General features: G+C 39.6%; 1 protein-coding gene across 5 annotated transcripts; it reads right to left on the bottom strand.

The window, feature by feature from the left end:
* RGS10 (regulator of G protein signaling 10) lies at positions 1-27,200 on the bottom strand. 5 transcript variants are annotated; one of them, XR_014895878.1, is made up of 7 exons: positions 27,179-27,200; positions 19,680-19,798; positions 18,120-18,206; positions 11,521-11,664; positions 7,675-7,844; positions 4,868-4,961; positions 1-90 (listed from the first exon to the last, which is right to left on the bottom strand). XR_014895878.1 is itself a non-coding variant. In XM_085305284.1 (6 exons), the coding sequence occupies exons 1-5, from the start codon at positions 27,183-27,185 to the stop codon at positions 7,698-7,700; spliced, it is 504 nt and encodes a 167-aa protein (XP_085161410.1). In that variant the 5' UTR covers positions 27,186-27,200; the 3' UTR covers positions 3,461-4,961; positions 7,675-7,697. The 5 variants fall into 5 exon arrangements, 2 of the variants coding, with proteins under 2 accessions (XP_085161410.1, XP_085161409.1); XR_014895879.1 differs by lacking the exon at positions 1-90 and adding an exon at positions 2,668-2,789; XR_014895877.1 differs by lacking the exon at positions 1-90 and adding an exon at positions 3,461-3,718.

The following is a 27,200-nucleotide window of genomic DNA, read 5'->3' as shown; positions in this document are numbered from 1 at the left end:
TTTGTCACGACTCTTGAGAGTATTTAATGTGATCCGGTCCCTTCTAAGACCCTGTATAAAGCCTTCAGAAAGTCCTTCTCCCATCTTTACCTAAACAAGAAGAAACTGAGTAAGTGTTTGTTTGTATATTTTGGTATGAAACCTGAACTGCATTCCTCTGCTCCCAGCCTCTACCACTTTCTCCCAGAGAAAAAAGCACATGAGCGTTATGTCTTTTTTAGGGGAGAGGTAAGTGTGCACTTGGGACATGGGTAAGAGTGGGAGAGGAGCCCTGAATGTGAAGGGCTAGGAGTGCCCTGGCACTGAGGTGTGGGGCATGCGAGAGAAAAACCACGAGCGGTGCGTGGTCCCCCTCTTCTGAGCAGGGTGGGTATGGATTCTGGCAGTCCTGCACAGGGGAAAGGAACTGTTTCTATCAATTTCACCTTAAAAGCAAGCCAAAAGTTTAGCAGATGACATCAATTTCTAAATGAGAAAAGAATGAAGGCTAATAGTGATATTTAAATAACAGGGAAGGAAAATGTGAAGGGGGAAAGGGATAACAGTCCCAGTGAGGGTAAAGCCTGCACAAAAAGGGAGGGGATAAACGGCTAAGACAAAGACCATAGCAGGTGAAGCAAGGAAGGGTGCGTGCGAGGACTGCACATCCTCTTAGAAGTGAGTGGTTTACTCTGTTTTAGTCCAGATGCTCATAAATCAGCCAACCTGGTGAAGCAAAATGTGCTTTCATCTATATATATAGCTTAATACAGGATTGCTGCCACATAAGTAAAATTGAGATTACCTGGACGTTCTCACTTTGTGCTTTTTGGAGGCTCAGTATCCAGCTGAACTCATCCATAGCCAAATTAAGAAATGACACTGAAGTGCGTAGTGGTTTTTACATTTTAACCACAAATACCCCTAGTCTAATAGTGCTGTTGCCACCTTAGTCATTTCACGGGGCCAAAACTGAAACTAGTCTTGCGGGCAAACTAATGGTCTTTTTCTTTTAAGTCACTTGGTCACTGCTTTGACTATGTAAGTTTTATTTAGCAAATCACAAAGTCCTTGTATAAAGAATGTCCCCACCCCACCCCCTTTCCTAGCCAGTTTGAGAGCTTTGCTATGACCCCAGTAACAGATACAAGCACAGCTGAACCTTACAGCATAACTTTGAACAGACGCTGCTGTTGGCAGCACTCAGATGTGCCCTTTTCCCTTTCTGTCACCCTCCTCTCACCCTTCTGGGTGTCTGACTAAGGGTCAGTTACACTAGTATCCTTGGGCATCACTCTTTGAAAATGATGAGTCCTTAAAAACTCATCGCTTCCAAGTTCTATTTTTCCAGGTTGGTGCCTCTCTTAGGGGAAAAACGAAAGACGAGAGGAAAGATAAAGACTGATTCAGTCCTTGGCTGCTCTCCWGTCACAGAGGAACATTCCACATTTTCACATTAAAAGGATTTTTAGCAATCCAGAGCAACGAGTCAAAATAAAAAAAACACAAACGATTACAAAATTTTGCCACACTTGGTAGATTTTCTGACTGATGCAAGTGGCTTAGTGAAAGSTTGGTTCATTGCCTAATCTTGAGCTCAGAAAAAGACAGTACATCTTTAAGTTTACAGTGTTATTGGCTGAACTAAAGAGGATACGATTTCCCTTAAGCCTTTGCCCAAGGCCTCACGATGACTCCAAAAATAACAAGTCGCCTTGAGGTTGGAAATTTCACTTCAGAGAGATTTTGTTCATGTTCTGTAAACAATACACAAACATTCATCCAAGCAGATGGAAAATGCTTAAAAGCTACATGATGTAGTGAACAAGACCAATCCCAAGATGGAAATAATTCACTTAATTCTCTGCAATGCTGCTGTCACTTCCAAGCATCTGTTAGCTGAGATGCTGCTGATAATCTGTTAAACAGCTTTGGAGATGAAACTTCAGAAAAGCACAGATCACACACAGTTCACTAATTTCTCTACAGCAGAACAGGAAGTGGGTGGGGGAAAAGGGATGAAAGCAAGAAACATACAGCTCATAATCCTTTGGCTTCAGGATAAGAGCTTTGCTCTAAAAATCTAGTAATTTAGTATTTCCTTAATGGGAAATGATGTCAAATACGTAGTGCGCGGCCCTGAGCRGTGTTCTGTGAGCCCTATTATACTGATTGTATGGTAGCTTGTGATTTTACTCCAAATGATCCTCCCTATGCCTGTGGATTTGCCATGACCAGGATGTCCAGAATTTTTTTTCGCAATAGAGGCTAACAGAGAGCAGCACAAGCAGAAATGAATTTCTCATTCATTTAGAGAGCAACTTGCTCCTGTAGGAAACACTAAAATGCTGCAACGGTGTGATTTGGTCATGTGTTGAGGTATAAGGGTACAACTCTTGCTCAGTTACTCAGTCTGAGTGATATAATTTATAGCACAATGTTGAGTTTTGTCCCCCCCCCCATTTCTTCAGTATCTCTTTGCTCACTAAAAGAGCGGAATCATTCTTGTCTTTTTTAGTGTTTGCCATCTGTAGCGCTTTAGATACACAAAAAGGGCATCTGTATGTTATAYGCACTGCTGATGTGAAAGAGTATCTAAACATACCAATCACCTCACGGAAAAAATACATAATAAATACAGAATAGGAATAGAGAAAATTTTATTTGTTAGGCTGTCCCTCCCAACTGTAGCTTGAAAAAGATCCTGAAAGATTTTAATTTACCTCTAAAAGAGCACCTTTTCTGTAGCATTAGGAGAGCTGTACTGCGGCCATTGTTGGCATAAACTTATTCTCAAATCCCATTTCTTCCTATTAATGACACAGAAAAAATACTTGAAATGTACCCAAATGTCCACAAGCAGTGCTGTCCCAAGGACAGCTGAGCAAGGACTGCAAAAGCAGAAACTATATTTGCTAATGCTGATAAAACTTTAGCTCCGCTCCTGCAAGCTGTCCTGCACACCGACACTTCAGTGTGTTGAAGCCTTGGTGGCTACTCAGATTTCCCCAGGGCTCAGGGGTCCGACCAGGCAGAACAACTTGCAGGACAAACCTGGGATTCCTTCAGGGAAACTCTTATTGAGGGGTTGCTGCAGCCTCACTCCAGTAAGGAAATGAGCAGCCAGATGCTGCTGAAACTTTTATTAAACATAATAATAAGAGAACCCATATATTCCTCACACAGTGTAAGGGCATCTTATTGACAAGAATTTCAGTGTACCGAGTACGTCAGGACCCACTGTGAATGGAGTCACCGCAAAGCAGCTGTGATGCTTATCTGTAGGCGATTAGCTTTGAAACAGATTTTGCTTGAAACATAAAATGCTGAGTAATATTCCTCCTACTCTGTTCCTACCTAATGCAGAATTGTTTTCCTCAGCTATTTTTTTTCTACACAAAACTGATTCACAAGTTTGTGTAAAAAAATGAAATAAGCCTCATGAGGCCAGAGAGTAAAACAGGAATGTAGATGGGCAAYATTTTGACTTTTAAATATTTTATTTCTGGAAAAGCTAAAGCAATAGAAAAAGCATGGTTGAAACAAGCTCTTAACTGCATCCATTCCTTGTGCTTGGGCTACGAAACTCAGCATGCTAGTCACCGTTTCCTTCAGGAAATGTCTTGTCTATCACAGACTGGAACGCACACAGCTCAAGAGAAGAACAATGGTGGAAGGAGGAACAAACGTTGGCCATTTTCTGAGGTTGTTTTGTTGATTTTCTCATCTCAAGTATGCTCTAGAGTTCAAYGAGATCTACTCTAATGCCAGCTTTCAAAGTAATTTTAATCAGTTTTCATGTACAAAATGACCCCCTTGATTTTTGAATGTTTTGATTATACAAAGCAAAACCAACTATCTTTATTAAACAGCAGAACCATTTCATTTATTTTAGCATAGTCGCTTAACTTAACTGCATTCGTTGTCTAAAGAAAGTACATCAAGTGCTTCAAGCCTGAGGAAATAAACAGCTCTAACTTTCCTTTATTTGTGGCCTTACTTCAGTATCAGTCTCCCTAGATGTTCTGCCAAGAACCAGTAGTGGGTGCTGTTAAGTTTGGCAATTAATTCGTTTCTCAGGAGAGCAGCCAAATTCTGCAAGATGCCTTTCCCTATTTCTTATCCCACCACCCCAAACACTTAGTACTGGGCTCTCTAACTCCTAATTGAAGTGGACTCGCCACTCAAGTCAGCCAAGATATGAGTACTGATGAAAACCTTTTCTCACTTAATTACTCCTAAACTCCTAAAATGCAGTGATCAGAATTCGTGAGTGGCTGCTAAGTGCTCATAATGGCAAGGCAGTAAAGTTACCAGATTCTTTGGATAAAGGAAGTTCCACAGTTTGCTTTTAACTTTAGCTGTGCCAAAAGAGCATTTGGAGCCTTTGGACATTAGCTGTGTTGTATTTAAAACAAAAAGGACAGCGTAGTGTAGATTACCAAGTAAACAATCATTCTAGTGACTCGGGACAGACAGCTGGCAAAAGTAGTCGAMTTTGTCAGGCTTAGTCTGTTTTAGGATGAAAAAAATTATAAAAAAACAATTTATAAAGAGGGGAATCTATTCAGGTATGAACCACAATCCTCTCTCTCCAGCCTATACCTAAGTAGTTCTTAATGAAGAAGCAAATAATACCCACTTAAAGTTCACTAAAATCTGAATCTTCGGTAAAAATAAGCAGGTTCTGAACTGTTATCCATACCAGAAGACTTCAGTATTAAAACCACTTTCTCTCTCCATATATGATCTTTCAAACTCCCTTTTTTCCACAATTAATGCATTAGCAACTTAAAACAAGTATAATGGAAGAAATGTAATGATAAAACAAAAAAAWTGGGAGATGAAGGTGATAAAAAAACTATCCAGTGCTGTTCAGGTGACTTACTGGAATTTGTTTGGGACAACAGCTGACTCAGAAGTGAAACCCATTCTGTCTTCCCATCTGCAGACTTCCTATCTTCCATGAGAAAAAGTACTGACTATGAAAGAAAGTACGCAAGAATGTTAGAGATTGAAAACAGAAGATGGGACAACTGCAAAACATGAAGTGATCTTCATCCAAACTGCAGTCAAAACATCAAACAAGTGCCAGAACAAGGTTTAGTTTATTTGTAGAATATTTTAATTATTAGCTGAGGAACATATATTAGGGTAGGACAGAAACAAAGCTTCTCTCACTTTTGAGTGAGAGAAATCCACTTTCATGGATTTAGGTATATTAGCTCTAAAACAACATAGGTGTTGAAATTCTGCTAAGAAAACCATTTTCATTTCAGCAGCTTCTGGTTGGTAGCAGAGTAAAACACCTTTGTGTCTGTTCCTATGAGGCATTTGCTATGACTGAGCAGACAATACAGTACGTGACAGTGTGTGTATTGCTAAGGAAAGCATTGTTTATAAGCATTGTTTATAAGCAGCTACAAACAAGTGTTTTTTCTCTAGTGCCCTGCATTGTCCACAGAGCTTCTGGTTTAACTTATTACAAATTTAAAACATGATAGCCGAATACTCCTCTCCTTTGCTCATCTATTTTTAAAATCTATACAAATTAAAAATGAATCACCAACACTTCTGCTGCAATTACTGGCAATAAACAAATCCTAACTCCTAAATGTAGTTAAGCAGTCCACTCCCAAGAACTTCAGTGGTACCAGAAGCTCCATAGTCTGTTGTGGCAGGAGTCAAGAGTTGATTATTACAGTGAATTTTTAAAAAGAGGTAATCTGGATGGAGATTACAGATAATTGGCAAGTCCAGAACTGGATGAAGGGAGATTTTGATCTCATTTCYCAGGCCTCATTGGAGCAAAAGAACTCAAGTCTGTGCTTACTTCGTTCCTATTCAGCAAAACAYTGAAATACAACTTAACTTTAAGCATGAAGTCAAGTAAGTACTACTGAAAGTTTCAGAGGCAAGATGATGTCTTCATCATTTAATCCTCTGAGAGTATAGAAGGAAAATGTACTCAGTGCATAAGAATGACATCTTAAAATGTGCATATGGATGGACTGACCTCTAATTTCTCAAAAATGAATAGGTCTTTTAGCTCTGAGGAAAGAATCAGAGCTCCCATTCCTACTCCTGCATGTCACTAGGGAAGAACCTGCAGTAACAATTTGCTTTATACATTACCTGCAATAGTGGCTCAGAGTATTTTTTAAAAAAAGTCGTAATAAGTCTACTGTGAGTTTGCATACTCAAAAATTATGAGCTAGCTCTAGTTTCAAAACATTGATATGACAGTAATGTATAATGCATATCTGTCCTTCCTCAAAAAGAGAACTATAAAGCTATTAAAAGGTAACCTGCAATCTGATCAGACAGAACATAAACAGAAATTCAAGGAAGATAGTGCAAAAGATGAAAGAGTAAAATAATAAGAGAAAGTGAAACAGACCTAGACTACACATTGCAAAGCGTGTAAATAAAACATGCAGCAAATACTTCTCCAATTTAAACTGCAATTTAGTAGTCTAGCAGTGAATTAATTCATAAAATATATGAAATGTATGCCAAAAATGGACTTTTCAGCTCTGAAACAACCCCAGGGTGACACGGAAGGCTCGTTGCGAGAGTCTTCCTTTGTTACTCTGACATCTCATCATTGATTCCTCTGGGCAGAAATAAATTCCCCTTCCTCGAAAGCTTGGTGCGGGAACGGCTAAATCACACGGTCAATTGCCTGTTCCACTCCAGCTATCAAAAGTCATGATTAGGAAACCCCAAAATTCATCCCTGGGGCAAACAAAATTAGGCAGGATGATTTTAGGAGAACAATCTTAGTAGAACAAAGCAAAACTGGGTTGACTGGTCCTTTGGAAAAGGATTTTTGCTGCACAGAATAGGATTGCTCAGGAGATGTAGGGAATGCTTCCCAGGACTGGCATCTGACACTGATGCTATGAATAACTTTGCTGTAGTGCAGGACATGCCCCAGTCAAACTTTGCAGAAATCAGGGTCCCCAGAGTGGGATATTATCTACCATACCTCCTCATGGCTGTTGAAAATTCTTCAGAGATTCTTTCTATCTTACAGTTTTTGTTTCCATGGGAAAACTGGTTATTCTATGCTCTGAAGAACTGATTGTCTGCTGCAAAAAAAATCTGGGAAACTGAAAAAATACACAAATGAAAATCCTGACTGGAGAAATAAGTTTTTTAATTCATAAGTAGAGACAAAGATAAACAGAAGCCACCTTGGAAGAACCAGTTACATTGGAATGGAGGAATAAGATTGGGTTTTATTAAGCTTAACCCTGAAAGATGCTGTCCCTTAATGATAAAGTCAGCTACGAATGACTCATCCACAAAGTAACTTGAAAGGTACTCAATAGCTTCTCCCAGCATACAAAATGCGTAAGCAGGTAAAAAATAAAAATGAGAAGGTAAAAATAAAAATAAATCTTCCATTTCTTAGTCTCATGATGCCTCACAAAAAYAGAGCTATTGAAAGCATTTTAACTTATGAAATATGAAATGCAATTCATGCTATGGAGGAATACTTCAGCCTTTTAGCTAGGAAACAGTCTTTCCTTGGATGCTTGGTTATTAGCTATCATGCAAAAACAATTAGTCATTCAAGCAATTAAGAAGGTAAGTATCTCTTAAAAAGGTTCCGAGCTTTTAAAGACCTAAATGCAACTGCTATAAACCTAAAGATTGTTCCTGAGTGAAATTTAGTTATCATATCACCTTTCCTAAAGAGGTTCTTTGTATCATGTATTATAAATTCTTGATGCTCTTTTAGCTGCAGTCTGAGCCTCTGGTGAATTCTCTTCCTGGTCCTCAGACTTTTTATGGTTTAGGAATATGTCTGACTTTAAGAAGCGGCTGTAGCTGTCATATTTCATGAGATTGAATATCTGGAGAAGAGAAAAAACAATACAAAAAACAATGACCTAAGTAAAAATAGATTTTAAATGAGAAGGACAGTATATGAAATCTACTGTATTTTTGTTCTGTTAGTATTGAAATATAATTGCTAAAAAGCATGATATTAAATTACATCTCAAACTCTCAAAGTGGTGGTATATAACAAACAGTGTTATGGGTTCCAGTCATTGTTTTGTGATAACCTCTACATTAGCTTAAGAGTCCAGTTATGTTTTTCATGATAGCCAGCTTTGAAAACCTAATATAGAAGGTGAGAGGTCATATGCCATCACCACTAGCCAGGATTTTACAGTTGATGATTAGTTAACAACTACACATGTAGACAAGCCAGGACATTATCCAATTCCTTCCACAGCATTAGCTCTGCAGAGCCACAGGGAGTAAAATCTAGTGAGGATGTCATTCTGTTAGGACAGCAGGAAGACACCAGAGATACTAAGCAGAATTGAAGAAGAACAGATAACTTTTTATGCTACTTTAACCTGTCAACCTTAACTGCAGTCACGCAGAACATTACAGAATAGTCGATTACACATGCAGYGCACTAGAACATTAAGAAAAGCATCTAAGTAATTTAAAGAAATATTGAAACTGCAACAAATAACTGGATTAGCCAATGCTTTTTAAACCTATGCCAATCCTTACATCCATTTTGAATTAGTATAAAACTGGTGACAAAACTGATTTCAGACTCGATCAAAAATGTTCAAGGTAACCTGCCACAAAGAGCTGATCTGGTACAGATGTACTTTGCCAGGTAAAATGTGGTTAAAAAGTGATGACGGATAAAAGTTTTTCCATAGGCTTTTTGCTTGCCCAAGAACTGCCCTTCTTCCTACAGCCAGTATACAGCCAGCATGGAAGCATGAAGCCAGCTTGAGTATAGCTTTTCTCTCCCAGGGCTTCAGTTTAGACTCAATTCCACACAACTGTTTTCCATTTTTATCCATTTCAAACCAAAAAAGCTAGAACTAATTTGGAGTTTTCAAAAACAGAAGGGATGGAGAAAGGAGTCTGGAATCCATTCAGGTGTCAAGGTCAGGACTGTATTTTGCTTGGGCTGGAAACAGTAGTGAAGGAAAAAAAGAAAACCTCAAAATTGTATCTGAGGCAAAACTAAAACCTCCATCACCCTCTAACTATGATTTCACTGGAGGACCCTCTCTGAGTCATGCTTCATGACTGATTACATTTGATGATACCCAGAGTAACTAAGTTTCTAAGAGGAATTTCTGGATTCTAAGTTGCTGCAATAAGAACAGCTATACATTCCATGTGTGGATAATTGGAGTTTTAGCTTTATAGGACTCATTTCTAACTGATAATACAGTTGGATTTTGCTGTTTGTAAGGAAGTCTCAAACTGTTTTTTCTTTTCACATTCTCAAGGAATCTGAACACACATAAAAAGGTAAATACGCAAAACAACTGTTCTTGTCTGTGCCTGAGGTGGAATATCCTCTTTACAAAATAAATAACATGAAGTATTTTACTAACCATTGCTTGTTTACATATTTAAACATTTAGGTTCATGTTTAAAACAGTTGAAACCTTGTTTTACAAGCTAGATACTGAATGAATCAAAAATAATGTCAAGAAAAATTCACCCTCTTGATGTAGAATCCTACTGGAGATCTAACTCAATGCAATTAAGCAAGTCAAAGGTCCCCCTCCTGGATAGGTTTGGCTAACTACACTATAGTTAAATTTATTGACATAAGGAAAAAAAAAATGTTTTATAATGAAAACATAACCTATTAAAGCTTCATAAATCTGTATTAAGAACTTAAATCCCTCTTGTTCCTAGTATCACCTAAAACATCTCTCGAAGAGGAAGAATATTATAAGATTAAAACTTTCTCATAACAGTCCTAGAGTCTAGTCACCCTAATATTTATAACAGATTTCATAATTATGTGCAAAAGCAGAATCCTCCCTTTCCCTCTCTTCCTCATCACTTCTGTGGAGCAAGAACATTTACCTGCAAGATTTCTGTGAACGACTTTAATACCATTTCATTTAGCATGGCCAATTGCCTCTAAGGTATCTGTTAATCATCCCCCCTACACAGAATCACACTCCATGAGTAGCCCCATTCAGATCAATAGGTCTGCTGGATAACTGAAGCGCTAGGCATCACTAGGGCTAGAAACTAGACTGTTGCTTTCAAGCTCTGACTTTTTACACTTCAAACACACAGTGCCAGCAGTATTAACACTGTTCTTCAGAGATCAAATTAGCCCACTCTTCATAACTTTATGAGGATTGAAAACCAGAGAAGAACATAACTCTTCCTGAACTATTATCTAACAATAAACAGAAGCCTCAAACAGTGGAGACATGCAACAACCCATAAGTGTTCTGCATTTGGTTTTAAAAGCTCAGACTTTCTTCAGTAAGGCATTCTTCCCCACACCAGTTCCCCACTTCTRCTGCTGCTTTAGTATGTCTCCAGTTCCCACGTTACTAATCCCTGGGTCCATAAGTGTACACTCCTTTGCAAATCTGCAAAACATTTCAACTCCAATAGTCTCTCCAGTTTCACTGTCATAATCACCTGCTCTGAACTGCAATACTAAGGTTTACATGAGCATTTTCTTTCCCTTTCCCTCAAAAGTTCTTCCACGAAAAATTTGCTTTCTCGCATGGAAACTGGATTTCATAGATTTCCACTGTTAATGCTTGAAAGACAGCAGATCCTTCGCTCCTCAGACCAGCTCAATGAATCTAGTCAGTGCCCAACTAATGTATTCAGTACCTGATGTGAAATAGGTTGACAAGGCTATTTAAACCAGTGTACTGCTTTTCTGCAAAAGAAAAGAGCCAAATGGAAATACAAGTAGCCCYGAGGATGGTACAGAAATTAAAAATAGAACAGACTGCAAGTGTTGGAAAGGTGTAGATAAAAAAAAYAGCTTGCATCATAACTTGTGCTTTAAAATAAGATAAAAAATAAGAAAACTTGCCATCAAAAGACAAATCTGCAAAAAGTTACTCAATTCCTACCAGAGCTCCTGAGTTCTGGATGAAAAGGTAAAGCAGATACAAACTCATTTTCTGGGCTGCGCGTGTTACAGAAGAGGGAGCTATTTCAGGAAGTTGCGTTTTATTCGTATCAATATAAATACCAAAACAAAGCAAGGAGAGGAATCCTAACAGAATCTTGAGATCTCAAAGAAACCAGTGGCAACAACTGAAACAAACACCAGCAATGAGTCAGTGCAAGCAACTACACAGGGAAATGCAGGCACAAAGCTAGTCAGCGGGTGATTCCCAACCTAAAATAAAAAAGCCAGGAGCAAACGGCATCTAATTTTCCTGGAAAGTCCTGAAATGGAATTAACATTGCTGTGTGTGGATCTCTTCACTAACTGGCCCTACTGAGACAGGGCCAAGAACCTTGATCACCACACATCCACTGTCAGAGCTACTGAGACAGTCGCCACAAAGTGGAAGCAGCACAAATCCATGCCTACTAGACCCCTTGTGCATAGCACATCCGACCCATAACACAGATAGCAGTAAGGAGGTTCCCGTATCACCTGCACTACCTTGTGCTTACAAAGCCTATCCAGATAACACCCAGAGTCCGTTAAAAAGCAGGCAAAAACTCTGGCAGCCATGTTTTGGAAGAAAATAAGTTTACCTGGTCCTGGAGTTTTTGAAACATCAGAGGGTGCGGCGTCTCCAAAATGGTCTCATTCAAACGGGACTGCCCCTCAACATTGACTTGAGAGGAAGCTTTACTGGACAGGAAAGTCATGTAAATTTCTTTAGCTTTTTCTTGCATCTGCAAAAGGACAGTTATTTAAATAATTAGTTACTTCAGAAATATTCTCTGTATTTCTTAAGGTTTCTTTGGGCAGCTCTAGCTTGCTTCCTTCTTGAGGTCCGCATCTTAAAAACAAAATCTAGTCCAAATTAAAAAAAGAAAACAAAATAAATAAATATATATGTGGAAGTTGATCTATGTATATTTATATTTGAGGAAAAATATATCACTGCGGGTCAACTTCTACACTGACATTAGTGGCAGCTAGGGGTATAAAGCACCTCAGCTGAACAGCAGATTGTGATGTCTGAGTATCCAATGTAAAACTGCACAGCATTAATAACTAGAATTTGTCTTCACTACTTAGAGGACTATTTTTACTAATGTATAATCAGTATATGCAAGGAACCCAGAGGGAAAAAACATCGTGGAAACTTATTCTTACTGTAAGGCAAAACTAAACAAAGTTAGTGTATAATGCATGCTACAGTTAGATCAACTTGTAACAGAGCTAATATGCTTTGTCATAACTGTGTTTTTACCTCAGGACATCTCATGTGCATTGTGACTACAAGATTAAAAAACCCAACAACTATTTTTGTTACTGGTAAAGACAAGATTCTCAAGAGCCTCTGAAAGCAGATAAAAGGGTAGTTGTGACTTGCCTAAAATAGCTTGTTAGTGTTTGCTCTGATTTCAGCAATCTGTTTCAGTGGTCTTCTCCTGATAAATCAGTAACAATGATACATTTTGACCTGACCCAGCATTCTTCACTTCATAGCAGTATACAAATGGTCCAATCCTCTGAAATTAAATGCAAGTTCCCCCTTGACCAGAACATCAGATAAGAAAAGAAAGACCTGGTGAGACAGTGTATTGTAAAGCTGCGCATGATATAAGCCTCATTCCAGCACTCTAAATTCTGCATACATAAAACAAAGCCTGCAGAGCAGCAGGCACTATAAGATAATCAGCAGTGGGTACTCATAAATATTTCTCATTGTATTTTTAATGAGCAACTGTATCTCTAGAGCAGCATAAACCAAAGGACTGTATCATCAGCTAARCTTGTTCTGAATCAACATATGGGTATAATTAAAAGAAAAGCTACATATGTTCAACAATTCATAAGCTCTAAAGAGTTAACTCTGTCAGTGCTGAGGGGGACACATTTTCCAGCAGTATTCCTTTTTAAAATAGATATTCATCTAGTGGATAAGACTAGGCATGTGCTCATTAGCCACAATGGAGTGTTTTATGAAGATCTGCAACCTTTGCAGTTTTGCAGATCAAGGAGGACTGGGTGTTCTTAGAACACACTTAGTGTGTTCTAAATGAAAATGCCAGCAATTTATCACTCACAGGTGTGACTGCTTTAACTGGTAAAGCTCAAGTCTTAGTGCAGGCACAGTATACTGGGTACCTTTCGCCACTGCATGAGAAAGCCTATGCGATTGTGCTGTCAGTCAGTCCTTCCTAAGCAATTTTTGAACTTGTTGTCCAATTTCAACTGTATTTCAGAGAGGGGTAAAGGTCTTAAAAATATTAACATTCCTACTAATTCCACGGAAAAGAGTGGCTAGAAAAAAAGAAAAGAAAACAGCACAACCACTGAAGGGAAAAGCTGCAATATATGTTCAGAAGTTATCTACTCTACTCGAACTGCCAGCATGTACTTACTGTTTGGCTAGTCAATACATACATAGCTCCAAATCAGCCACAACTCATGATGTTTCCTCGCACAGGGAACACAGCAGTAAGCTGCGTAGGAGCAGAGGAAAGCTTGRGAGGAAACATGAAAGAAACTAGAAGTACTGTGAGGAAGTTTAGAGAACATGGGGGGAACAAGAAGATTGTGTGGGAGGTTGGTGAAATGGGGAGGATCTCTGGCTTTTGAGGGGCTGAATGACAAAGGAAGGAAGTGAAAGTGCTGTGGTAGGGAGAGGGGTCACTGCAGAGATGCAGGTCTGACAGCATGGTAATGGAGAACATGGAAAAGCACCAAACTTTACATCTTCTGCTGCACATGGAAACAACTATTATACTATCTCTATGCTTCAGTGGCACATCAGTTGAACTAAAATTAATTTTAAAAAATAGTATGAAAATACAGCTAAAGCTGCCAGTCTTTCTTTATACACTCCCCAACTGATGTTCAGGAAAAGCCAAGGTCATGCAGAGAAGAAAGTGATGTTACCAATTCAGCAGGTGGCATTCTTTGTTCTGTATCAGCCCGAAACTAATGCCTTTGCACAGGAGACTGTACTCTGAATTCTAAACAATACTTAAACTGAGAGCTTGTTCACAGGTGGTTATTAAAGGACTTCTGGCACTTTTCACTTGCAGATCTGTGCTCACCCCAGCATCCCTGCCAAATCTGAATTTGGAATACGAGTTCTGTCTACAGAAATCCCCCTCAGTATTTCAAATGGATACAATATTCTTTCCCACTCCTTTCCTAAGGCCAAATTCAGCTCTCATATCTGTGTGGTTCCCAAATGAGGTGAAAGGAAGTCCCAGATGCTCATCAGAACACGCAGTCCAGCAGTTAACACCTGTGTACCATCATAACTCTGTTTAACTATTGCCACATTCTACATAGGTGGCAGAAAAAATCTGAAAAATCTGAAAAAGAAAAGAAACATTTTAACCTTGGGAAGTAGCACAGTGGACATGCTGTTTAGTTCATTAACAATTACAAATGCAACTGCATATGACTAATTCCAATAAAACAATTATAAATTTATACTTTGGTCCCTAGCACTCTCATCTCAATAATAAAGCAGGTGTCCTAAGACGAGCACCATATGGTTGGCAGCAGAGCTCACTATTACAACTGGACTTGACAATTCCTTCCCCAGTCTTCACTAAGTCATATTTCTATTTAACTTCAGTTTTAAAGGAATTACAGAGAAAGAATACGCTTTCTGTTTTAAACTAGAGATATTTCCCAGGCTGAGGCGAGGAGTGTCTTCCATGCTGCGAAAATATGGTAGAATACAGCCCATCTAAAACATGCCAGACCAATGATGGAGTCTACTTCCTGCCTAGCCCTGCAGATGATGAAAACCACCTCTGCTTCCCAAAACATGCATGTATTTTGTATTAGCTCACTAAAACAAGAAAGCAAACACTTGGAGTCTCCAGATAGGAGAGAATATAAGAAGATGCAACAAGGTGGTGGTGACAGCACTGGTTAGGGCAGGAAAGAGTCCTTCTCGGGAAAGCCTGTGCTTGTTTCAAAGCATAACACAGTAATCAAACAGTGCTGAGGAATGTATAATTATTTACTAGTCTAGTTCTGCTCTGAAGATCTTTGCTCGGGAAAAATGTTTTAGGACCACCCTCACATGGAAGTGTCAGTTCCCCGACAGTATCTCCTGTGCAAAGTATACCAATATACTAGCTGGGACTGTCTGGACCAAGGGACTTATCAGGACTTTTTTATTTTATTTTATTTGAAACACCCAAGTGAGGCATGCCTGACACTAACAGAGGTCATTTGCTGCATGTGTTTTTCTGTTTCTTAATAGTATACTTCCAGAAAATGTGAAAGGGTTCCTGATCTCTGCAGCCATAACACACACTGCTGCTACTAGCTACTGGTAGGCAGGTAGAGCCATATTTAAGATCTACTAAATCCTGGGATTACAGGAAGAACCAAAAATCATACACCCAGGAGCCTCTTTTCCACTCACTTCCTTTTCATATTCAGTCCATATCAGAACCTAACATCCTTTCAATATAGTTTTAATGAGAGGCAGATTATAGAAGAAACAAAAATGTTTTTAGAATACCTCCCTTTGCTCACCTTAGATACAATGCAATTTCTGCAAAAATCGCTTTCAGAAGACAAATTCATGCCTCATGCTATCATTAACACTGAAAAGGTTTCTATTTTAGTGCTTCTTCTAGCTCTGTAAATTATGTAAACAAATCCATCCATAAACAGTAGCTATAAAAATTTACTGTAAATCTGTATCATTCTGATGCATATTTATTCACCTGTCTGTAATAGCTTTGGTAGTACTAGATTCCAGATTCACTATAGTATGTAATGACTGGTACTAAATAATTGAATCTAAATAGAACCTAGTTACATCTCTGTCCACTCAGTTCAGCAATCTATTTAAGGATTCACTGAGCTATTATCTCTGTATATCTTTTTACCAATTCCTGTATTAGCATTTACAATCCTAAAAAAGTAACTGGAAGATAAAAATATGCAAATTAGTTAACAAGGGAAAATACGATTATTATACCACTGCAGAACATGGACCTTTACATAAGGATTTTCCATTTTAAAATACAGTTTGATACGTGTTTAAAAGGTATCAGGAAAACGCTGCCTATTTCCTACCAAGGACATTGTGCAACATACATACAAAACAACATCTGGCTTGTACAAACCAAAAGTCTCTTCCTATTTGGTAACAAATTGTGAGGGTGGATGGAATTTCCCTAGCTCAGAAAGCAAATGTTATTTACAGAAGAGGGAAGGGGGTCAAGATTATCCAGATCCTAGGTCCAGAATATTGAACATACCAGCCAAGATGCCGTGTGGACACAGGGAGACAAATAGTCAAAGTGCCTTCTGCCACAGCGTGACAGTAATGAAACCTGTACTAGCTGTTGTGCCAAAGTCGAGCTAGGTCAGCAGCACTGATGGTCCTGGGCTTGTGCAGACAGGAGTTGGCTTCCCATGCAATCCAGACAGGCTGCGGCTGAAACACCCCCTTCCATTCCACCTCTGGCTAGTATCATCACTCCAGCTCCTGATGTTGCTGCCATCATAGTGGCAACTAGCACATACAGTTCTCTCTTTTATCCTATCTCATTCCCTTTATCTCTCTTTCTGCCTTACATCCTGCAGAAAAATAACCTGATTAGCTATTGCAGTTAGATTACTGCAGTTACCAGATATTTAGAAGAGTACCTGCATGCATGAACCTTAATGAAGAAAGATAAACAACTAAATACATGTGACTGCAGTAGTGCTAAGTATTACAAGATCTGCACTCAAATTGAACAGTGTTTTTCTGTTCTTGCAAAAATAGTTATTTTGGGAGGGTTTGATGGAGATATCAATACCAAAAAATACTGAAAATGGAAACAGGTGAATTGCTTTGTTTTGGAGGAGTGCTTTTTCAGTGAAAAATAAACTCTCAAAAATATGTTTTGTTGAAAACCTAATATTCTGCTGGAGTACAGTTTCCAGCTGATAATTTCTGACTGACCTTATGAGAGGAAGTCCTAGTTCAGATCCAGGAACTGAGACAGTTTTCTCGGGTATGTATTTTAGAATCCCTCCAATAGCCTGCTTCTCATCTCAGTATTTCTGACAGCACTCAGAGCACATACTGTCCCATCCGAAGCAGGTTTAAGTGGCATTTCCCCAGACCCACCTCCTCATGCCACTCTATTTCCTTCGGCTGGAGGAGTGTAGAAGGGGCTATACATTTGTATCTGTCGCCAGGATACATATGAAAAACGCAACAGCAAGATTTAAAACAAACAACAAAAGCTTATATTCAGTTGGAGTTTCGCAACTACTTTGTTTTATCCTCAAGGACGCCTAGTCTAGAACATAAAAAAAAAAAAAAAAAAAAAAAAATTTAAAAAAAATAAAAAAATACTGGAACATTTGTAACATACCACTTTTATGGGCTGCTGACAAAAGCTCCAGAGAGGTTAATGGGAGATTTGGAAAAGTAAAAAAAAAAAAAAAAAAAAAAAAAAAAAAAGAAATTTGTCAAAAATTCACAAAAGCAATTTAGAAACAAGCAAACAAAACATAGTATGTATTTTAGGCCTGACTCAACATATTTTAAAGCCCAAATGTGAAAGATGATCTTGCATTCATGTTAGATCTAAATGTGGACACAGACCCAAGCAGTGGAAAAAAGTTTTTTGAGGTGCTTTGTTGAAAAACTTTCCATGGAATATTTTGTACTGGAAAATACAGTTTTCATGGAAATGTAAGTATTCTGTAGAAGTCTACCATTTTGAACAAAAATTTAAACAAAAATCTAAATTAACACTCCCAATTTCTTTTTTTGGATAAGGCAAAACATTTCATTTTGGTATAGTGAAACATTTTGTTTGCATTGCTTTTATTATGTTACACTAAATGCTGCATATTTTCATGTAACATCCATTATGCTTTAGATATTTTAGGATTAATTATCTTTATACTTTTAAAAAAAAGATGTGGTAAAATTACTGAAATAAACCTTTTGCTATTCCAAAGCAACAACAGAAAATTCAGAGTTTTCAAAACATAGGAAATTTGAAAATTTCAGCATTTTGTTTTGATTTGAAATAAAACTAGCTTTGTTTCCAAACAATTCCACCAGGATGATTTAAGTGAAATTCCTTCAAATAAATGTATTCGCACTCACAGGAAAATAGCAGTTAAAAACGTTATAGCTCCAAGTACTTGTTGACAAGTAAAAATTATTTACAAAGCATACCTGTTTTTTCCCCTGTGTTGTCTTAAATTCTTCACATGCTAGCCAGAACAAAACATTTTCTTCACTAAATTCTTTCTTTAAAAATTCCTAGGGAAGGGAGTGGGAGGCAGAAAAAAAAAGAATATATCAAAAGTTAGGATCCAATTTCTCAATTGTTTTTCTCTTGTCCTACTACAACTATTAAAACTAGATGCTGCCTAAAGCTGATTTTGCCACAATACGAGTTTACATAATATAGTGCAACAAAACCACTGCACTGGTAGCACCTAAACACAACTTGCATACAATGAACAATAATATACTTGGCACTGTAAGAGCACATTCCAGAAGAATGATGAGCTACATTTAATGACAGAGTTCTTCAGTAAGTAAGAACAGTTTCTTCAGCCTCCCTTAAGCAACTTGAGCAATTCTACTCAGCCATTTACTGAACCATTGCTCAGAGGGAAATCCAAAAATACATGATGATTTCATTAGCAGGTAAGTGTAACAAACTACTTTAATGACAGCCACAAATCACCTGGGATTCTAGTCTAGTATCTTTATGATATTTTTAATGACTAGAGCTCTACTAATAAAAGAGTTTCTAAATATGATCATCAGCGGCAATAAATTTACTTAAGTAAATTAAAGCACAAGATGCATTTGCATTCTCTAGTTTAAACAAAGTACATTTCTTCTAAAGCAAAGCACATTTTAAAATGAGTGAAAAGTACATGAAACTTATTTATAAAAAAAGTAATGGCTGAAATATTTATAGCTCTGAGATGCTCAATTTTCACTTTCAAGTATTAGAGATTAAATAATGTTTTAGTGATGATTTTTTTAAGAATTCTAAATCACACAGGGTTTTGTAGTTCTGGTTTACATCACTTTTAACCAGTCTGTCAGGAAATCATTTCATCCCAGTCTCAGGGCTTGGATCCACAAAACCATATTCCAGTAGGTAGTCCTATTCGTATAGCTAATCCCTCTGACTTCTGACAAAAAGGCCTTCAAAGACCAACTTGCCACAAAAAGCCTCAAGCCTGCATTTAGAGCTATACTAGCCCACAGTTTGTAGTAAAGTTAAAGGGATTTCCTTTGGTACAGCTGTTACAACACAGAAGAAGAGCCATACAGTTATTCAGGTCCCTTAGCAGTTAGCAGTAACTTAGTGCTTGAGTAATGATCACTTATGAGAACAAGGAATGCAGGATCAGTCTTGAGTAATAAATGGCACATGGCAAGAGAGATCAACGGCTCAAGGACTGTTGTTAATCTAATAGTGTCTTGTTAATCCTTTCAAAAGTTGACAGATCTCATTAGAAAGATGCAACCAAAAGTCTTCCCTGTGCTTAATGAGAGCACAGCTCTAGTGAYAATGGGCAGAAGACACCACAGAAGCTCAGCAAATGCCACAGCTCTAAAACTTGCCCATCTCTGCTCACTGTACATATCTAGTCAGATGCATGCCCAGGTGCTTACGGCACTGGCACAGCTACACCATTTATACTGAGAATCATTCAGCTTTAAATCCTAGTTTGGGTTTATATAAATATCGATAGTTAAGATAGCAACCCTAAATCGTTTAACTCCTTCTGGATCTTCAAGGAGATTCTCCAGTGATGTAGCCCATTTTGAGGTTCCTTTCAAGGCTTGGTGGCTGCTGCTTGGGTGACTCTCGCTGTCATTTATCTCTGGAAAAATTGAAAAAAACACCAATGAAGGAGCAATGAATATCACGTACATTTCTTCCCCATTGCCCTCCCCACCCTTRGGTTACAGTTGCTTTCTTAAAAGGAAACACCATAAAACTGAAAATAAACACACACACATATTTGAATTCTGCTTTGCCTCTAAGGAGGTTAAAAAAAAAAAAAAAACTTGCACTCAGATGATTCATGAGCATGTAGGTAGGCACTGTCATTGTTTTATAGCAGTTCAAGCACCTTTTGCACGTGGAACACAATGACCGCAGCCTGTGCAGTAAAAAGGACCATTCGCCTTTTTCTGGCGCTGTCAATGATATTGGCTTGCATGAAGTAAATCCTCATCGGCCACATACACGAAATTTATTTTTAAGAGAAAGAATCATCACCATAGGGTTTTGGAAGAAGGAAGAAAGAAGAGAGGAAAAAAATGGTTTTTTTTTTTGTTTTTTTTTTTCCCCAACAGAAGATTAAGTCTAACATGTTAACCTATTCAAATGGAAGGACAAACAGCTGGCAGAAGAGCCTTGCTCCAGCTTAGTCAATTTGCTATTGGGCAACTGGGTGTTTGGGTGTCTTTTTCTTTTGTTTGTTTTTAAGTTCACTGGAATTCTGCTTTAATAGGTTTTTCAGGACTGTTCCCACAACTTAGCTGCCAATTAGCTTTCTTATAGAGAGGAGAGATTGTATATATTTTTTGAAAGTTTTTATCCTAGGGACAAGTGTATTAAATCCAAGGCTGATGATACCAAAAAAGTCAGAARATCAATTATTAGAGAAAAAACAGGAAATTATACTGCTGATTTGAAAAGCTCAAAATAGACAAAGAGTTTGGCTTCCTTTCCTCTTACACCCAAAATGTCCAGAGAAGGAGGAGACAGTGGGTGCATGGGGCATGAGAAATTAGCCTAAGAGCACTGCTTAAAGCCACTACACACTGAAAAGGTGCACAAAACTCTCACTGTAAACAATACAGCTTTCATTTACTTTCTAATCTCTTCATTCCTCCCTAGCAACTTGCCAGAAATATGGGGCCTAGTAACTTCTGTTTAAAACCCTTCCCCCCAYATGAAACTAAACCTCAGCAAGTATCTCAAAAAAAAATCTATAGAGTTATACTATCAGAATGATAAACACTAGTGTTAAAACCCTATAAAATATTGGGATGACAGCTGGAGGTAGCCTCATCATCACAGGCCCTGGTTCTCCTGGGGACTTCAACCACCCTGACATCTGCTGGAGGGACCACACAGCAAGGCACAAGCAGTCCAGGAGGCTCCTGCAATGCATTGATGGTAACTGCTTGTCACAAATGGTGGAGGAGYCTACRAGGAAGGGTGTCCTGCTGGACCTTGTCCTTACCAACACAGAGGGACTGGTTAGAGATGTGAAGGTTGGGGGCAGCCTTGGCTGCAGTGACCACGAGATGGTGGAGTTCAGGATCCGGCAGGAAAGAAGTAAGGCAACAAGCAGGATTGCAACCCTGGACTCCAGGAGAGCAGACTTTGGGCACTTCAGAGACCTGCTTGGAGGAATCTCGTGGGTTARGGCCCTAGAGGRAAGGGGGGTCCAGGAGAGCTGGCTAGTATTCATACACCACTCCCTTCAAGCTCAAGAGYGGTGCATCCCTCTGAGTAAGAAGTGCAGYAAAAGGGGCAGGAGACCTGCATGGGTGAGCAAGGAGCTCTTGGCCAAATTCAGACAGAAGAAGAAAGTACACAGACTGTGGAAGAGGGGACAGGCTGCTTGGGAGAATTATAAGAGTGCAGTTAGAGTATGTAGAGATGCGGCAAGGAAGGCTAAGGCCCAGCTGGAATTGAGTCTGGCAAGGGATGCCAAGGACAACAGGAAGGGCTTCTTCAAATACATCAGCAGCAAGAAGAGGACTAGGGAAAATGTGGGCCCMTGAATGGGGCAGGGACCCTGGTGACAAGGGATACAGAAAAGGCAGAATTACTGAGTGCCACCTTTGCTTCAGTCTTCACTACTAAGGGCAGCCCTCAAGAACCCTGGAGCCCAGAGACGAGACAGAAAGTCTGGAGAAGGCAAGACTTCTCTTTGGTTGAGGAGGATAGGATTATCCTAGATAGAGACCTTCTGGGCAGGCTAGACGTCCACAAATCCATGGGCCCGGATGGGATGCACCCACRGGTACTGAGGGAGCTGGCGGATGTTGTTGCCAGGCYRCTCTCCGTCATCTTTGAAAGATCCTGGAGAACTGGAGAGGTGCCTGAGGACTGGAAGAAAGCCAGTGTCACTCCAACCTTCAGGAAGGGCAAGGAGGAGGACCCAGGCCAGTATAGGCCGGTCAGCCTCACCTCCATCCCTGGAAAGGGGATGGAACAGCTCATCCTGGATGTCATCTCCAGGCATATGGAGGAGAAGAAGGTGATCAGGAGCAGCCAGCATGGATTCACCACAGGGAAATCCTGCTTAACCAACCTGATAGCCTTCTATGATGGCATGACTGGCTGGGTAGACAAGGGCAGAGCAGTGGACATTGTGTACCTTGACTTCAGCAAGGCTTTKGACACTGTCTCCCATAACATCCTCCTAGAGAAGCTCAGGAAGTGTGGGTTAGACGAGTGGACAGTGAGGTGGATTGAGAACTGGCTGAAAGGCAGAGCTCAGAGGGTCGCCACCAGTGGCGTGGAGTCCAGTTGGAGGCCTGTGGCTAGTGGCATCCCCCAGGGCTCAGTAGTGGGCCCCATCCTGCTCAACTTCTTCATCAATGACCTGGATGGGGGGACAGAGTGCCTCCTCAGCAAGTTTGCTGATGATACCAAGCTGGGAGGAGTGGCTGACACACCTGAGGGCTGTGCTGCCATTCAGAGAGACCTGGACAGGCTGGAGAGCTGGRYRGASARGAACCTBMTGAGGTTCAACAAGGGCAAGTGCAGGGTCCTGCACCTAGGGAAAAATAGCCCTAGGCACCAGTACAAGCTGGGGGCTGACCTTGTGGAGAGCAGCTCTGCAGAGAAGGACCTGGGAGTGCTGGTGGATGACAAGTTGACCATGAGCCAGTAATGTGCCCTTGTGGCCAAGAAAGCCAATGRTSTCCTGGRGTGCATTAGGAAGAGTGTTGCCAGCAGGTCGAGGGAGGTGATCCTGCCCCTCTACTCAGCCCTGGGGAGGCCTCATCTCCAGTACTGTGTCCAGTTCTGGGCTCCCCAGTCTAAGAGAGACATGGAGCTACTGGAGAGTCCAGCGTAGGGCTACAAAGATGATCAGAGGACTGGAGCATCTGCCCTACGAGGAACGGCTGCGAGAGCTGGGCCTCTTCAGCCTGGGGAAGAGAAGGCTGAGGGGGGATCTGATCAATGTGTACAAGTACCTGAAGGGAGGGTGTCAAGGGGACGGGGACAAACTCTTTTCAGTTGTCCCGTGTGACAGGACAAGAGGCAATGGGCAGAAATTGAAGCACAGGAAGTTCTGCCTGAACGTGACGGGGAATTTCTTCCCTGTGAGAGTGACAGAGCCCTGGACCAGGTTGCCCAGAGAGGTTGTGGAGTCTCCTTCTCTGGAGATCTTCAAGGTCTGCCTGGATGCAACCCTGTCTAACCTGCTCTAGGTGATCCTGCTTGAGCAGGAAGGTTGGACTAGATGATCTCCAGAGGTCCCTTCCAACCTTACTGATTCTATGAAAGCCTGCTGAGTTTTGGTTCCTATAGATCTGGAGAATAAGTTCATTTTTCTAACAATGAGATGGATGARTAGTTTAAAGGAGTGAAAGCATCCTTTTCTTCCTTGATGGTTCTCTAGCAGTGTTCTTTTACAGGAGGAATTACAAAGCTGCAAAAGAGGTAAACTTCCTAAAGCTGCGGAGTCCATGCTCATTGCTTAATACTAGAGAGCTTTACACACTCACAAGTAAATACAAACAAAAGAAAGGAATACATCTAAAATGACTGAGCAAATGGTCACTGCAAGCTACATTCTTCATACATAAATCTTGTCTCTCCTTTGTCTGTGATGGTTTCCCTTTAYGATAGGGTCACAACACCAATCTCAAATTTCTTACACAATGAATGCAAGGCTATATCCCTGCATAAAAGGTTTTGGAATCCAAGCCATAGACTGTAACCTCTTTGGACAAGGACTGTGACAGATTTGTCTTCAAAGCAGTAAGCTATCCCTACAGTTCTGTACAAGAAAAATATTTTTTCCCCAGGGCCTAAGAGTTGAAGTCCCAGAGTCACAGCCTGAGGGATGTTCCTAAAGCACTACCGCAGACTTTTTTGTGACACAGTAGCRCAGAAAACTATCAGTACCTGTTTTSCCTTCCCTCCCTCAAAAGGATGTGGCACTTGATTAACATTTGCAAGATTTATTTTAAGAACTTAATGCAAAGTATCTAAGCATCTAATCTTACTAAAATCTGAAAGATTTAATTGGGAATAACTAAATCTGAGCACAACACCATTACCTGCGTGGAGCAGCGGCAAGTGCTTTCAGGCACCCAGGATACCGTCAGTCCACTTTCCTTCTAGCTGCTGTCACTGTTTCCAACATTTTACTGTTTTCATGTTGGCCGTTCTACACTGACCACCATTTGCATCACCTTCCTCTCTGTTCCAGTCTACCCAGCACAACCTGACTCCATCTCCATTTACATTCCTCCCCTTTTTCTGCAGCATCCTTTGAACCTATGCTCTCCTATGACCCTGCTCCCATTCTCCTTACCTCCTCCCTTTTCTCCTCTAGCTTTAGTAGAGCAAGTTTTAGTTTTGGAAGGGAGGAACTACATGACTTCCTAATGTTCATTCCACCGAATCACATTTTCTAGGATCCTGTTATTCAATTTTTTTTCACTTAACCAGCTCCCCACAACCCCAAAATAACTGCAGCACTGAAGACATTCGCCTGTTCATTGCTGATACAATGAATTCCTTTTCATTTATCCYTTGTCTCACTAATTTAAACTGAGAGTTCCTCAAAGCAGAGATTATCCCAACAGAACTAGCACTGTAGAGTGTGCTAACACTGTAGTACAGATCTGAGCTGGCAAGCACAGGTCTTGCTAGCAGTCATAACCCTGGCTCAGCCTGGGCTACGGCACCCAACAGAGAAGCAGGGAATCTGGGCTATCAGTCCATACTGAGGCAGAAAATGTCAGATGCAGTGTCATGATGGAGACAGACCCTCAGACCTCATCTATATAATAAAATCAGCCACAGAATGTTTTTTGGCCCTGTGGTCAAGAAGCATAGCACACCTCTTGTCCTGTCAGTCCCACAAAAACAAAGTAACTGTACCCATATAGCCTACTGGGAACACTGGCTGGCCTGAACTAGGCTGCAAGCTGCGCTAGGGACAACGTAGCTGATAAGCACTAAAGCCATGCTAGAGAATGTCCTAACAACTCAGTAGTGCTCAAGGCTGCGTGCAGGGCACGGCCCTGCTGAAGCTCCTTCCTCCTGAGCTCAGTACCACGAATCCCCATTTTCACTGTTTCTTTGCAACTGCCATGAAACATTAGCATCCCTTCCCCCTCAGCACAAATGTAAATGGGCTAGATACGATACACAACAGTAGCAAACACTCTGAAATTCTACAAGGATATTAAAACTGCTAGGTATTTTTATTACACTCCATTTAATAAACAGACATAAACATTTTTTTCTAATTAGAATCAGAGATTCCCACCCCTGTGTAGTTTCATTTGCTGTGCAACTTTTTTTTTTTTTTTTTTTTTTAAGATCTTAGAAGATAGGAATGAGCTTTTGCTCACAAATGACTTGAGAAGCTAATCCCCACATTTGTATCTCATAATATTTTACTAAGTTACCTTAAAATAATACTTCCATTGAGGTATTACTTAATGTAATTCTAATATATTTATTGTAGAATATAATGCGACAATAACTATAATTAAATGAATAACCCTCTGAAACTTATTTATCTCCATTTGCCATTTATAGAGATAACTTATTCTGTAAAATGGTGACCACATTTCATAATTTACACTTGGAAAAAAAAATCTCAATACCAACTTGAAATATTCAAAATATATAATCTACTTTGATCACTTAAATGCAAAAGGCAGATATTTGCTGTTACTGAAAACTGGGTGACAATTTTGTGTGATAATAAGGGAGTTAAAGAAGAAGAGTTTTACTGATATTTCTGCATGAGAAATATATAAAATGTGCGATAGATGATAGAGATGCAAATTAAATCTATTATTTCTCAACGGGATAGAAAAGCACTCACTGTCTTTCAGGCAGATCAGAAACCAGTAAGCAGAGAAAGCTGACAAAACATGTTCACTGAAACACAGTTGTAGAGTCTCTGCTGAAACAAACCTTCCTCAGAGTATATGACCATAATACACTCGTCTGCAGTATGTGCACTGGCCAGTTGCTTGTACAAACGCAGCAAATGATTAAGTAATTATTTTGACTGCAGTACTATTTTAGGAAAGAATCCTATATTGAGCTGACAACTAGGCAGTTACATTGGCTGGAGCATTATTTTAGAGAAGAATCCTATAGAAGCTTTGTTTCTCATCACTGAACTGCAGCATTAGCTGGTGGACAAAGATTCTTTTTTTAAGCCATATATGTAAAGGTAAGTGTAAAAAAGTAGTGTAAAAAGATTCTAATCATCATATGAATCATTGYATCAAAACCAGCAATATTTGCATTCTCCAAATAGGAGCTTGGACTGAAACCATACAAAGTTAATAACATCAAAAGATACAACCTCACAGATCAAAACTCATGACTTTGGCCCTGGCTTTCAACAACCACAAAAAATGAGGAAACTTACCAAACATTTGGAGTTTTYTCAAGTATATCTGGTTGAGTTAGATGTACTAATCCCACTGCCTTCCAGGACTACACACAACAATAGTCYCCCAAGCAGTCTTAATCCTCAAACTGTTCATACAGTGGTTTTCACACCATTGTATCGAATGGCTTCACAGAATCATATTAAACACATCACCTAACAAAATACCTGATTTTAGTGGGCTTTTTACCACACAAAGCCTTTGCAAACTTAACAAAAGACAGCAGGCATGCAATCAGCCCATAKGACAAGAATACACAGCATATTCCTTTTTCTATGCCTAAACATCAGTACACAACATCCACATGCAACATTAAGAAAATCCTTCCCAATTTCTTACAAACTCATCTTGAAAAAACTTTCAATCATACTGCATGCACTTTCCCCTCTTTTTTTACATAGATGTTTCAGAAACCTGTAAACTCCAAGCCTTTTTATTACTATTTTAAAAGCACTCTGAATACCTTGTCCTACAGTCAACGGGATGGTGTAGCCTATCCAGCTACAACCACCAGTATGGAATTAATAATCCAGAGTTATGAAACAGTGGGAACGAAAGAGGGAAAATTCTCTTACTTTCCATGTATCCACACGCCAC

The sequence above is a fragment of the Rhea americana genome, unplaced genomic scaffold (genome assembly GCF_003343005.1).
Source record: "Rhea americana isolate MKP2758 unplaced genomic scaffold, rheAme1 scaffold_218, whole genome shotgun sequence".
In the NCBI taxonomy this organism is placed as follows: domain Eukaryota; kingdom Metazoa; phylum Chordata; class Aves; order Rheiformes; family Rheidae; genus Rhea; species Rhea americana.
The sequence above is the reverse complement of the archived record's forward strand: the minus strand, read 5'-3'. Positions and strand labels throughout refer to the sequence as shown.